The following is a 14,502-nucleotide window of genomic DNA, read 5'->3' on the forward strand; positions in this document are numbered from 1 at the left end:
ACACACACTTCTGCCCCTTGGCACTCTCAAACTTCTGGCACTCTCTTGGTGTCATCCACAGTGAAGGCAGATGCAAAATCCTTATTCAGTCTGTCCTTGATTTTTTTTGTCCTCCATTACTAATGAGATATTGCAGGGGGCAGTGTTTTAGGTTTTTGAATTATTGGAACCTTTTCTAGGGAAGGGGTGACCCATACAAGTGAAATAGGTTGCAAAACCAAGGAGATGATAGTGAACTTTAGGAGGAAGTCAGGAAAACACAAACCAGTCTTCATCGAGATTCAGTAATGGAGAGGGCCAAGAACTTCAAATTCTTGGGTGTCAACATCTCCAAGGAGATGCCAACACTCAGGACAAGAAAAAATTCCAGAGGGTTGTGAACTTGGCCTGCAACATTACGAGCAATGTCTTAAAAAACAGTCTCTAACCCCAAGGACCCCTAAAGGTTAACCTCCAAGTCAAGTTGGAGGTGAAAAAATTCAATATTGGCATTCATAGCAAGAGGAATAGGATACAAGAGTTGGGATGTGATTTTAACCCTTTATAAGGCACTGCTGAGGCTTTACTTGGAGTACATGGTACAGTTTTGGGTTCTTTATTTAAGAAAGGAAGTGATGCCATTGGTGAGGGTCCAGACAAGATTTACAAGAATTAAGGGATTGAAAGTTTCCCAATCCTCTTGCTTCCCAATTATTTTTGCTACATTGTAATTTTTTACATTCATGCCGTCTTTGGCCTCCTTGATCATCCTAATTGACTCATTCTCCTTTTAGAACATTTCTTCATCCTTGGGATGAATTTGTCCTGTGCCTTGTGAATTAATCTCAGAAATTCTAGCTACTGCAGCTCCACCATCATCCCTGTTAGTGTCTGTTTCCAATCAACTTCGACATGCACCTCCCTCATATCCCTGTAGTTTCCTTTATTCCTCTGGCATACTGACACTTCTGATTTTAGTTTCTCCCTCTCAAAATGCAGGGTGAATTCTATCATATTATGATCACTGCCTCCTCGGGGTACCTTTGCTTTCAGCTCTCTTTTTATTCTGGCACACAATACCCAATCCAAAATTGCAATTTCCCTGGTTGGCTCAGCCTCAAGCTGTTCTAAAATGCCATCCCAAAGGCATTCAATAAACTCCTCTTGGGATCCAGCACCATCTTGGTTTTCCCAAACATCCTGCATATTGAAATATTCCATGACTATTGTAACATTTCCCTTTTTGCATACCTTTTGCATTTCCCACTATAATTTCCACATCCCATCCTGGCTACTGTTTGGAGGTCTGTATATAACTCTCATCAGGGTCTTTTTACCCACACAGTTTCTTGATTTTACCTACAAGGATTCTATATCTTCCAATTTAATGTCTCCTCTTTCCAAAGATTTGACCTTTTTTTAACCAAGAGATCTGCCTATCCTTCCGATACACTGTGTACCTTGGATGTTTAGTTCCCAGGTGTGAACTTCCTTCGGCCACGACTCAATGATGCCTACAATCTCATACCTGCCAAATTCCACATGCACCACGATCATCAACCTATTTCTTATACTGAGGGCATTTAAATACACGATTTTCAGTACTATATCCCTCACCTGTCTCAATTTTCTTTTTAAAGTACCCCAACTTAAATCCTTCATCTTACACGTTCAGTTTTCCCTCTCAACTGCCTATCCTTCCTACCATTCTCACTACAGAGTGCATCTACTTGTGTATCATTTGCTCTTTCATTCTGATACCCATCACCCGCAAAACCAATTTAAACTCTATCCAACAACTCTAACAAACCTGCCCACTGGAATAATCGCCCCCTCCCCCCCTCACCTCCAGTACAGGTGCAACCCATCCTTTTGTACAAGTCATACCTTTTCCAGATGTTTCTATATACCCTGGAATTAATTTTGCTACTGCCATCAGCAGTTACATCATCAATGAAGATAAGGGTTCCAATATCTGTGGCAACTATCCATCCCCAGACCATAACACCCCCACCACCATGTTTCACAGATGAGGTGGTATGCTTTGGATTTTAGGCAGTTCCTTTACTCATTTGCTCTTTCTATTTCTCTGACATAGGTTATGTTGGTCTCATCTGTCCACAAGATCTTTTTCCAGAATTCTGTAGGCTCTTTTAAATACTTCTTGGCAAACTGTAATCTGGCCATCCTTTCTGTGCATCTTGCAGTGTAGCCTCTGTATTTCTGTTCATGAAGTCTGCTGCGGACAGTAGTAATTGACAGATCACACCTGCCTCCTGAAGATTATTTCTGATCTGTCGGACAGGCGTTTGGGGATTTTTCTTTCTGATAAGAATTCTTCCTTCATCAGCAGTGGAGGTCTTCCTTTGTGATTACGAGCCCATCAGTACGCTCTTTCTTCTTAGTGATGTTCCAAACAGTTGATTTTTGTAATCCTAAAGTTTGGGTGATGTTTCTTACTGTCACATTCTTGTTTCTCAGCCTCATAATGGCTTCTTTAGCTTTCATTGGCACAGCTGTGGTGCTCATGTTGAAAAATGTCAACTACAGACTCGAAAGGTGATCAAAAAGCCTAGCCTAGCCTAGCTCTCTTATAGCTGCACCAATGAAGCAATTAAATATACCTGAATACTCATAAACACCTGTGAAACCAAATGTTTCAAACTTTATGGTACACTGAAATGAGGGAACTACGAATAAAAAGTGCTGTAATTTCTACATGGGCAAACCAAAATGTATAGAAATAACCTTGAATAAAATACATTTCAAAACTCACTTCATGCCAGCAATGAGATAATTTTAAAGGTGCAATTGAATTTCAATTTGTGGAATTGTTGATGTTTCAGGTCAGAACTCTTCATCAGTGAAAACATGTAGAGTTCTGAGCTGAAATGGTGACAATTTTTTTTCTCCCACTGTCCTGCTCGACATGCTGAGTTCCACCAGCAGATTGTTTTTGCTTTATATTCTCCAAGTAGCCTGTATAGAATGCACAGAGATATTTGTAAAAGGAATTTTTTTGGCCATGAATTATATTCTCAAGTGCCAGCTGTTCATATTCAGACCCCATTCCAGCAGATCCCAATCACACACCCTATGCTAGCAAAAGCACTGATTTTACTGAAGAAAAAAATCTTACATTTGATGAATTAAATATGTAGCAAATCAATGAGAAATCTTGGGTGATTAATCAGCTATACAGCTATTACAGTCATTCTTACAAGCCCCCTATCCTGAATGTTGGAGAGGTTGCATTCATGGAAAACCTTCCCTATGAAGATTTTCCATAACATGAACCCTTTTCCCCATTATTTCTTCTTCTTTGGCTTGGCTTCGCGGACGAAGATTTATGGAGGGGTAATGTCCACGTCAGCTGCAGGCTCATTGGTGGCTGACAAGTCCGATGCGGGGCAGGCAGACACGGTTGCAGCGGTTGCAAGGGAAAATTGGTTGGTTGGGGTTGGGTGTTGGGTTTTTCCTCCTTTGTCTTTTGTCAGTGAGGTGGGCTCTGCGGTCTTCTTCAAAGGAGGTTGCTGCCCGCTGAACTGTGAGGCGCCAAGATGCACGGTTTGAGGCGATATCAGCCCACTGGCGGTGGTCAATGTGGCAGGCACCAAGAGATTTCTTTAGGCAGTCCTTGTACCTCTTCTTTGGTGCACCTCTGTCACGGTGGCCAGTGGAGAGCTCGCCATATAACACGATCTTGGGAAGGCGATGGTCCTCCATTCTGGAGACGTGACCTACCCAGCGCAGTTGGATCTTCAGCAGCGTGGATTCGATGCTGTCGGCCTCTGCCATCTCGAGTACTTCGATGTTGGAGATGAAGTCGCTCCAATGAATGTTGATGATGGAGCGGAGTCAACGCTGGTGGAAGCGTTCTAGGAGCCGTAGGTGATGGACCCATGATTCGGAGCCGAACAGGAGTGTGGATATGACAACGGCTCTGTATATGCTAATCTTTGTGAGGTTTTTCAGTTGGTTGTTTTTCCAGACTCTTTTGTGTAGTCTTCCAAAGGCGTTATTTGCCTTGGCGAGTCTGTTGTCTATCTCGTTGTCCATGTTATAAGTGGAGGTGAATTCATACAGAATGTTTTTCTCTCAACAGTAATGCCCTCACAGGTGCGTACTCTATTAGCCAAGGTAATTCAGATTGCATTGGTAGCAGAATAGAAAGGGTTGTTGTTTTCATTAACAAGATATTGCCATTTCCCTCTGCATTCTCAGAACTGCAAGTTCTCAATCTGAAATGTTGACTATTCCTTCACCTCCATAAATGTTCCCTGGCTCACTGAGATCCCCCTGCAGTTTGCTTTTTGCTCTAAATCCTAATATCTGCAATCTCTTGTGTATCTAAATATGTTAAATTGTTTAATAAAGCATCAATACAAGAGATTGTCTTGTCAGTTGCCAAAGCAAATGTTTTAAGTGGCCTCCAACAGTGTCCATTTGGATGTACAAGTATCACTACAAAAGATTGCTTTGTCAATTTGCAATGCAAATCCCTTAAGTGGCCTCCCTCCAAGAACTGTCAGCCAGAAATCATAATCCTTACCGCTAGTTCAGTTCTCTCCAATATATCAATCAATTTTTTGGTGGTAATTTGTGACTTTCATAATGTTGAATTTCTGTTATCCAAATTTCTGTTTGGCGTGGTACACAGGAGAGTAAATACTGGTTTTAAGAGAAACAATTTTTCTTACCATTCACTTTGACGGCGGCTTTAGTGCACATTGACGCAGTGTGACATTCATAAATTCCAGCATCCTCCTCAACACTTTCATAAATAATTAGTCTAGCTTTATTCCCAGAATGACTGATTTTATACTTGGATGAATTTTTCAAAAGCTTTTTGTTCTTAAACCATGTAACTGTACAGTCTGGTTTCGATGTTTCACAGTGCAAAATTATATGCTCCCCTTCATTGAAAGCAATTAAAGCTGCCAATTCTTTAGTTATGAAAGGAGGCTTTTCTAAAACAAAAAAAATCTTAACTTTATAATGTCTTCAATAGCATCTCCTCAACCATTTGGGATAGGGTTTATACAGGAGGTCATTCAATAAGATAACCAAATGAAGAATACATTGAACAAAAGGGGAAAACCATCATACTCGACTTGGCAAAATGAAAGATGAAATAGCGATGCATTTTTAAAAAAGTCTTCCCCTAACTTCATCTTTATAATGCAAAAGAATGTAATAAAGAAGTTACTGTGTGCAAGTACTTGAAAGAAAAAATAGTTGACATCTAACACATAAGTAATCTAGAAAGTATTTTATCTATCAAAATAAAGTAATATGCTCCATGAAGCATTTACATTCTGCAGTAAAAGTTGATCAGGAGTAAAATAATTAGGATATAAATATATATTTTAAAAATTACCCAAGGTCTATTCTTGGGAAATTCTTAACTAATATTTTGTTAGTAAAATGTACAATCATAAAATGGCCAGATCTGAAGATAAAGCAAATAGTGAGAAACAGTACAATATTCAATATTTACAGAAGAATTTAGCTATTTGAACTGGTGCAAGCAATACTCAAATTTATGATGTAAAATCCTTAATATAATATCATCAACTATGCACTGCTAACATTTTTGTCCATCAGGTTAATTTTGTGACCAATTGGCAAAACATGAAAGTAATTTACAATGAATAAAGCCATTGCAGCACTTCTTTATGGGTGAGTGCTTCATAGTTGAAAGCATGGCCAATCACCAGCAAGAGCACACCATCAGATGTTCTCATATTGCTCTGGCATTCTTTATCACCAGGTGGATACAAGTCTCCTTCCCATTGGAAGCTAGGAGATATTTTAGGTCAATCATCAATGTGAGGCATTAACTTGGACATCGTGCCTGAAATTTCAGGTCCGAAATCAAAATTAGTGTTTGCATCAAATTCAAATTTCTATCAAATGAATCAACACATTGGTCAATAATAATAATCCCACCAGCTAACTACAACATTATCAACCAAGACCACTACATAACTATACCTTGCATTAACTGCTACATGTTCTGGTACAGTACCAGCTAGTTAATCCTAAAAGGGATATTGTGTGCCTGTTTGTGCGCACACTTTCATACACACACACGTGCATACAAAAAGCAGCAACATTAAATCAGGAAGCAGCACCAATTTCAACCTATTGGAGAGAGAGTGATAGCCATTATTATTAGACTATTGCATATTATGTTCTATTCTACTCCTTTCCTTTGTATCTAATTTCCCCTTCATTCTGCAGTCTCTTCTGGTTCACAAGTGCAAATAGTATGAACACGCAACTCTCATTTTACCAAAATCCTATCTTCATTTTTTAAATGAATGAAGGACCCACATTGCCACCTTGGGAATTTAAATTATGTAATTAAATACATCTGAAATTAAAAATAGACCTAGTCTCTTCAATGGTCACTATGAAATTACTGGAGAGAGAAAAAGTCCCAAGACTACAATAAATAATCTCCATCCCTTCTAAATCTTATCGAGTTTGGTCTCAAGTAACCTAATCTCTCCTGACAGGCTAAATCCACCTCATCTGCAGAATCAACCTAATAAATCTCCCCTGCACTACCTCCAAAGCCAGTATATCTTTTCTCCAGTAAAGATACCAGGACTACCGCACAGTATTCCAGGTGCAGCCTCATCCGTACTTTGTGGCAGAAGAACTGCCCTGCTCTTAAATTCAATCCCTGTAACATTTCAGTTGCTTTCTTGATTACCTGCTGCATTTGCAAACCAACCTTTTGTGATTCATGCACAAGTAGTCTCAAGTCCCTCTGCAAAACGGGATGTTGCAATCTTTCACCAATTAAATAATAGTCTGATCTACTAATTTTCTTCCAAAGAGGATGATTTCACACTTCCCAACATTGTACTACATCTGCCAAACCATCACCCTTCTAATTAACCTATCTATATCTCTCTGCACATCCTCTATAAAATTTCTTTTTCCACTCAATTTAGTGTCATCAGCTTAATTACATCCTCTATAAAATTTCTTTTTCCACTCAATTTAGTGTCATCAGCTTAATTACATACTTCCCATAGTTCAGCTACTTACTAGTGGCCAGAACTGAAGCCAGCCCATTCCTATACAGAAAATCAAGGTATGATCAGAACTAAGACAATAACATTTCACTCAATGTCAGCAAGATGTTGGTCAAAGACTTCCTGAAGAGGGGTGGAGCACATTCGCCTGTCCACATCAACAGCACCGAAGTAGGTATAGTGGACAGTTCTTTCAGCAAACATCACAATCAACCATCCTGGTCTAACCACATTACTGTGAAGGACAATAAAGCATACCAGTGACTTACTTTCTCAGAAGCCTAAGGAAATGTAACATGTCACCTGTAACCTTCAACAATTTCTATAGATGAAGCATTAGAAGTATTCTGTCAGGATACATTATTGTGGTATGTGAACTGTTCAGCTCAAGCCTGCAAAAAGACTGCAGAATTGTGAATACGGCTCACATAATTTTTCTCCCTCCCTTCCATTTATTCCATCTGCACTTGCCACTCAGAAAAGCAGTCAACATATTAAAACATTCATCCCACATTCTCTTCTTCTTCTTCCTGTTGGGAAAAATAATCACAAATATGAGATGACACACCTCCAGTTTTTCAAACTCCTGAACGAGCTTCAGACTAATGAAATAATGTTGTCTTTGCTCAGTTCTAACTGATCTCTCTCTGTAATTTTCCACTTTGCACTGTATTTTTATTGATGAACTATGTTGAGGTCAATTTGCTAGATTGCACACAAAACAAACTCTTTCACTGTATACATGGCAATAAACGATGCCCTCCTCTAAATTACTGATATACTTAATGACAAGCTAGGGCTCCAGAGCACTACTAGTCACCTCCAATGTTAAGATATCCTTGCTGGTCAAAGCACTAATTAGTTTCTTGCTCTTAATGTTAACTTTTGGGTCAATGGCAAAATGACAGGAACAGATCTTTGCAGATGTTGGGGCTTAGGAGAGATTTATTGAAGACCCACGTGACAATTAACTCAAGTCTCTCTGGAGAAGCTTACAATGTGAGATTATATATAATGAGATGTGATTTGTAAAGCAGAATTTGGTTCATTGTTCAATTAATGAATATATACATGAAACATCATTGATCATATTTACAGGTAAATTTCATGTTATTTTAATATAAACTTTACCTTTCACCATCAGAGCAGCAGAGGTTTTCTTATCTCCAGCTTCAAATGTTATATTACCAGAATCTTTGACTGCAAGTTTTTTAACTGTTAAAGTATGATAGCCATCCTCTAGTGATTTAATTTCATTCACATCATTGGTATGGAGAGGTGTTTTATCCAAGAACCACTTCACATTGGTATAATCTGATGGTGATATCCTGCATTTAAATGTTGCTGATTCTCCTTCAAGAACTTCAACATCTTCAAGATCTTCAACCATTTCAACTTTCTGACCTGTAATTAATACATAGGAATTGCACACTTTCTTTGTTTCTTGGGGGACTAGGTGAAGGAGGAAGCTAGAATTCTTCTTTTAACACCTAGACCTTAGGCTGATGAAGATCTTCTCTCTATGACATTATTCAAAACAAGTCTCAATATAATTCTTAAACAATGTTAAGCAGATAACACGACATTCACTTCACAGTTGTAGTTAGAGGAAGTGTTATGTTCCTGCATGCAACTTGTATTTTTGTGGAGATCATACCTCATACATGAACCTTTCAATCATCACACAATAGCACACCTGCAATTCACAATGCCTTTTGATGGACCTGCTTGATGTTGCACAGTTAATGAGTTAATGCCTTGGATGAAGGGGATTTTGACCAGTGTACCAATAATTCATTCTAGCGTGTGGTACAGTGCTCATTTCTAGAAATTGGAATGCATAAAATGTCCATTGAGATGGCTTCTAAATTATGAGATGGTACTCCAGAGGATGGTAGATGGTACTCCAGAGGATGGTAAGCAGAGGAGGAAGGCAATAAAATACAATATATTCAACTAGAGGAAAAGTTGCCTTACCACAGGCCAGGAAAGAATAGGGTAAGGCAAATACACAGTCAATGACTGCAATTTAGCCCGGAAAAACCTGAACCAGGCTACTTGCAGAAAATTTACATTCATGGCACTACTTTTGTTCTCAGCACTTCCTTAGATCGATTTTACTTTCACAAAATCTATTATCATTTGATTGCACAAGTACAACCTGACAAAACAACGTCCAATGGTCCTCGGTGCAAAACACGTTGATAAGGAACCAGACGAACACTCATCCAGCTAAACAATATACAGTACAACTCCAATTATCCAAAATGGCCGGGACTGGGCCTATTTTGGATAAACAATATTTTTGGATAACTGGTCATTTTTAAAAACTGCACAGTAGCAACAGAAAATCACTTGTAACAGTCCTTAAACAACCACAAACCGTAAGGGAAGGCTTTTAAAGCCTGAAATAATGTTTAATTCTCATCAGAATACAACCTGAACAAAATAAGATAAATCCAACACCAAAAATTCAAAATTCTACCAAGATGTTTTCCCAAAATTCCAAAATTTTTCACTCTGTGACATCAGTTCAGCTCTGAAAAAAAATTAGGATTTCTGATTGTTTTGGATATCTTCATTTATCTGACATTTTTCAGAGGTGAACTGACATTATTTTAACTTTGAAATTTTTTAAATAAAAGAGGACTTCTGATTTTTCTGAAATCCTCAATTATCTGAAAAATTTTTGGGAACCTTCTGGGTCCAGGAAAAGTATTCGTAACTAAATATTGTTTTGTAAATATGAGAATCTTGGATAGTTAGAGTGAGCAGTTCTTTTGGTTGTTCAGCGTTCTCACTGACTGTTGGAAGAAGCTGTTCCTCAGACTGTTGGTGCTGGCTCTGATCCTCCTGTTTTCCCCCAATGGGAGCAGCTGAAAGATGGTGAATGAAGGGTGGAAGGGGGTCCTCAATGTTTTTGTGCACATTCTTCAGATAATGATCCCGGTAGCTCATGTCGATCCAGGGTTGTGGGGGGAACAGGGAGACTCCAGTGATCCTCTCTGCCACTCTTATGGTGCTGTGGAATAACGTCCAATCCATTTCTCTGCAGGAACTGTACCCAACTGTGATGCAGCCAGCCAGCATGCTCTTGAAATAGCTCCTGTCGAAGGTTGACATGATGGTAGCCAGTTGTACTGTTGATAATTCCAAGTTTTCCACCAAAATTATTTCAATTATTTTGAAACTTTCTGATGCTTTGTCATCAATGTTCTATATTCATTCTTGATAAGTGGGCCCTCAGAGAAGGAACATTATCTTTCACATGGTTCAATCAGCTGAAAAGAGTTCAGGAGAACTGCTAGGATTGTTGCAAAAGAAAATAAAGGGACACAGGATAGTTTCTCTATTACCTTCCATTTCTTATATTATTTAATTATGACCTGTCACGTAGATGTAATTGCTTAAAGCATGGACCTTCAGTAACATATCCCTCTCAGCCCTACTATCTGCAAATATTTGTTGTTGACTTTAAATAATAAAAAAAAATCCTAACTTGAAGGACTATTAAAAATGTGCAGGCAGATTTAAAAAAGAGGCAGTATTTGTATCTCTAAGACATTCCACATACCTATTACCCTCTGTGTAAATAAAACTGCCCATTAGTTTGCTTTCTTGCCTTAAATCTATACTTTCTAACTTTAAATTTTACAACCTTGGGAAAATGCTAATGTATATTGATCTTACAGATGACCTTCATGATTTTATATACCTCCCACACTTCAGGAGAAGAGACCAAGCCTATTCTGCCTCTCCTTATACCTCATGTATATCAATCACGGGAACATTTCCAATCTTTCCTGTAGCTAGGTGACCACAACTATTGACAAAATTCCAACAGTTGGCTCAACTCTACCTTGTACAGTTGTAACATGGAGACCCAACTTCTGTACTCAATATTCTGACTGAAGGAGGATAGCATGCAAAACACCTGCTTCACCATCCTATCTTCCTGTGTCATCAATTCCACAACACTCTCTAAGGCTCCACCATTTATTGTGGCATTCTTTGATTGTCCTGTTATGGTTTCACTTACCAAAATGCATCGCCTCACACTTAGTCAAGTTAAATTCCACCTGCCATTCCTTGGCATATTTCCTCAGTTGATCCATATCCTGTCATAAACTTGTAAACAAACTTATCATTGTCAAATAATGTAGTGTAAATGTAGTTCCGTTATTTAAGAAAGGAGGGAGGCAAAAAAAAGGAAACCATAGGCCTATTAGTCTGATTACTAAAATGAGAGCCCATGAAATTAGAGGAAATAATATTAGTTTGGGTGGAGCACTGGCTGATAGGCAGTAAGAAAAGGGTGGGAATAAAGGGATCCTGTTCTAATTGGATGCCAGTTACTAGTGGTGTTCCACAGGGGTCGGTGTTGGGGCTGTTTCTTTTTACAATGTATATTGGTGATTTAGATTATGGAGTGAATGGTTTTGTGGCGAAGTTTGCAGATGACATCAAGATAGGTGGTGGAGAAGAAAGTGTTGAAGAAACCAAAAGGTTGCAGAGAGACTTGGGCAGCTTACGAGAGGGGACAAAGAAAGGGTAGATGAGATACAATGTTGAGAAATGTGCGGTTGTACATTTTGGAAGAGGAAATAAACAGGCAGATTATTATTTGGATGGGGATAAAATTCAAAATCCAGAAGTGCAAATGGAATAGGAGTCTTCATGCAAGATAACCTAAAGGTTACCACCAGGTTTGATTGGCAGTAAAGAAAGCAAATTCTATGATGACATTCATTTCAAGAGAAATCGTGTACAAGAGTAGGGAGGTTTTTATGAGGCTCTGCACTGGTACCTAACTTGGAGTATTGTGTGCAGTTTTGGGCCCATAATCTTAGAAGGGATGTAATAATGTTGGAGAGAGTACAGAGAAGATATACCAGGATGATTCCAAGAATGCAAGGGCTAACATATGAGGAACTTTTAGTGGCTCTTGAATTGTATTCATTGGGGTATAGAAGAATAAGAGGGGATCTCATAGAAACACTTCAAATGCTGAAAAGACTGAACAAAGTAGATGTGAATAAGATGTTTCCTTTGGTGGGTGAATCTAGGACAAGAGGGCACTGTCTTAGAATTAGAAGATACCCATTTAAAACAGAGATGAGAAGAAATTTCTTTAGCCAGAGGGTCATGGATTTGTAGAATTCATTGCTACATACAGCTTACTAAACCCGATCATTTCAGGAATTTAAGGGGGAGATTAATAGGTATCTAATTAGTCAAGGTATCAAGGGATATGGTGGAAAAAAGTCAGAATTTGGAACTAGATGTGAGAACACTCTGCGGAGCAGACTCATGGGTCAAATGGTCTACTTCTATTCCTTTATCTTGTGAACTACACCATCAATTTTGGTATCATCCACAAACTAACTATGTTAACTGTATTCAAATCTTTCACACAGATGACAAAAATCAGAGGAACCCAGCACAAATCTCTTCTCAACATCCCTATAATTCTACTACCATTTAATTTAAAATTACATCCCCTGGTCATCAATATCTCTTCCAAAAGATACAACTAATTACATATTCCAAGAATAATGCTGAACAAAAACTAAATCTTTCAAAATCAACTATACAATCTTTGAATCTCCCACTGATAATTGCTCCAGCAGCCACATTATTTTACTTTTTCATAACTTTCAAAAGATCTGGGGAGAAATGACAGAGGTTGCCAACACAATTGGGATCACTATTCAAAGCCTGAATTAAATAACTTGCCCAGCATCTGGTGACACTGGAATTGTACATTTTATAGCACAGTGCCAGCACTGTAACACAGCGAGTAGACTTGCTGCTTCAGAGCTTGAGAAGCCCTTGTTCAATGGCATTCTGGTTCCTCCAGATGGCCCAGTATCTTCCTGTGTTGCAAACTTGGTAGAATAACTGGCACCCATAAACTGCACTTGATATGTGAAGGTTTGTAATAAATGGGAGCTATATGGTATGGACTGATGGGCTAGTTTCCATGCTCTATGACTCTAATCCATTTTTCTGTCTGGGAAACTCACACCACACAATTCTGATTACTATTAAGCGACACTTGTAAAAGGAGCTCCTTAAGCAAATACTAAGTGGCTACCAGTTTAGAGCCATATTATTGTTCAAAAATTCCCCAATTATATTTGTTTCAGAAAATAACCTGTAATTGGGATGGATATGTAGTCTCTTCTTCATTCAATTCTAACGCAAGAGGTATGACAATTTTAATTAAAAAAGTGTCTTCCAATTAAAATTCAAAATGTTGTGAAAGACCCTATAGGAAGATATGCAATTGTCAAATATAATCTGAATTTTGGACTTCCTTAAATGTTTATGCTCCAAATATTGATGATGAAAAATTTATTCAAGAAACATTTCTTAATCTAGCAGAGACACATTTTAATAGAAGGAGACTTTAATTTTTGTTTAGATTCATTGTTGGATAGATCTACACGAGTAGTGACAAGAACAAAAACAGCAAAAGCTTCATTAGTATTAATGAGAGATTGAATTTAATGGATATATGGAGGAGGATTCATTCAAGAGAGAAAGATTATTCATTTTATTCAAGTAGGCACAATTCTTATTCTTGAATTGATCTATTTTTAATTTCACCACAAATGCAGGCAAGGGCTACTTTTTTTTGAATATTTTATTTAAATATAATAATCAAAATTGATATAATTATATGTTCCGCAGGCTAGGATTCTTGAAGCTCATTATAAAGCAAGGATCATATCTGATCATTCGCCTTTATTAATAACGATTGAAATACCTGACAAAGAAAAAAATGGGAGTCTCCAGGTGGCGCTCATGGAGTGAACACGTTTTGGTTTTTGCTCCATAAAATATACTATTTTTAACCTGTATCCACCTTTGAACTAACTTCACAGAAGTCAGAAAGATCTTTATTATTTCTCTATTTATACTTGAGTCTGAAAATTTTGCAGAAATGACTGAAGGAAAAGCTACACGAGCTAAAACCCGGGCAGAAGAAGGTGACAGCCGAGAGAAGAAACAACCAGACATTAAACTAAGTGAGATGACCTTCAATGACTTTTTGAAATTTTTTCGCAATGAATTCAAAGATGTTTGTCGCAAAAGAGACCTAGCTGAACTTCGTACAGCTTTAATTGCCTCAGAAGCTGAAACCAAAAAACAACATATCTTAATTGCAGCTCTTCAGACTGAAGTACAACAAAAAGAGATTAGACTGGCTGAGGTCGAACAGAAACTTTCCAAAGCAACTAAACAGCTAGAAGCGCTCCAGCTGAAAAGCATTGATTCAGAGAACCGTTCCAGAAGACAAAATATTCATTTGGTTGGAATTCCTGAAGGCATTGAGAAAGGAGATCTCCTGACGTTTTTTGCTGAGCTATTAAAAGAAGCATACCCATCCGAATTCCCTGCTAATCCACCGCTACTCGATAGAGTACATCGTATCTGGAACCGAAATGCTGAAGCTTCTAAACCC

At 38.2% G+C, this 14,502-nt stretch overlaps 1 protein-coding gene across 14 annotated transcripts in view; it reads right to left on the reverse strand.

The window, feature by feature from the left end:
* Positions 1-14,502, reverse strand: part of LOC138751919 (obscurin-like) — a 755,203-nt gene that overhangs the window by 498,446 nt on the left and 242,255 nt on the right. For 13 of the 14 annotated variants that reach the window (XM_069914884.1, XM_069914878.1, XM_069914879.1 and 10 more), the window contains one exon: positions 8,163-8,435. The exons of the other annotated variant lie outside the window; for it this stretch is intronic. In XM_069914884.1, the coding sequence (XP_069770985.1) occupies positions 8,163-8,435 (273 nt within the window). The remainder of the gene's footprint in view (positions 1-8,162; positions 8,436-14,502) is intronic. 14 annotated transcript variants of the gene reach the window in all.

The sequence above is a fragment of the Narcine bancroftii genome, chromosome 1, assembly GCF_036971445.1.
Source record: "Narcine bancroftii isolate sNarBan1 chromosome 1, sNarBan1.hap1, whole genome shotgun sequence".
Classification (NCBI taxonomy): Eukaryota; Metazoa; Chordata; class Chondrichthyes; order Torpediniformes; family Narcinidae; genus Narcine; species Narcine bancroftii.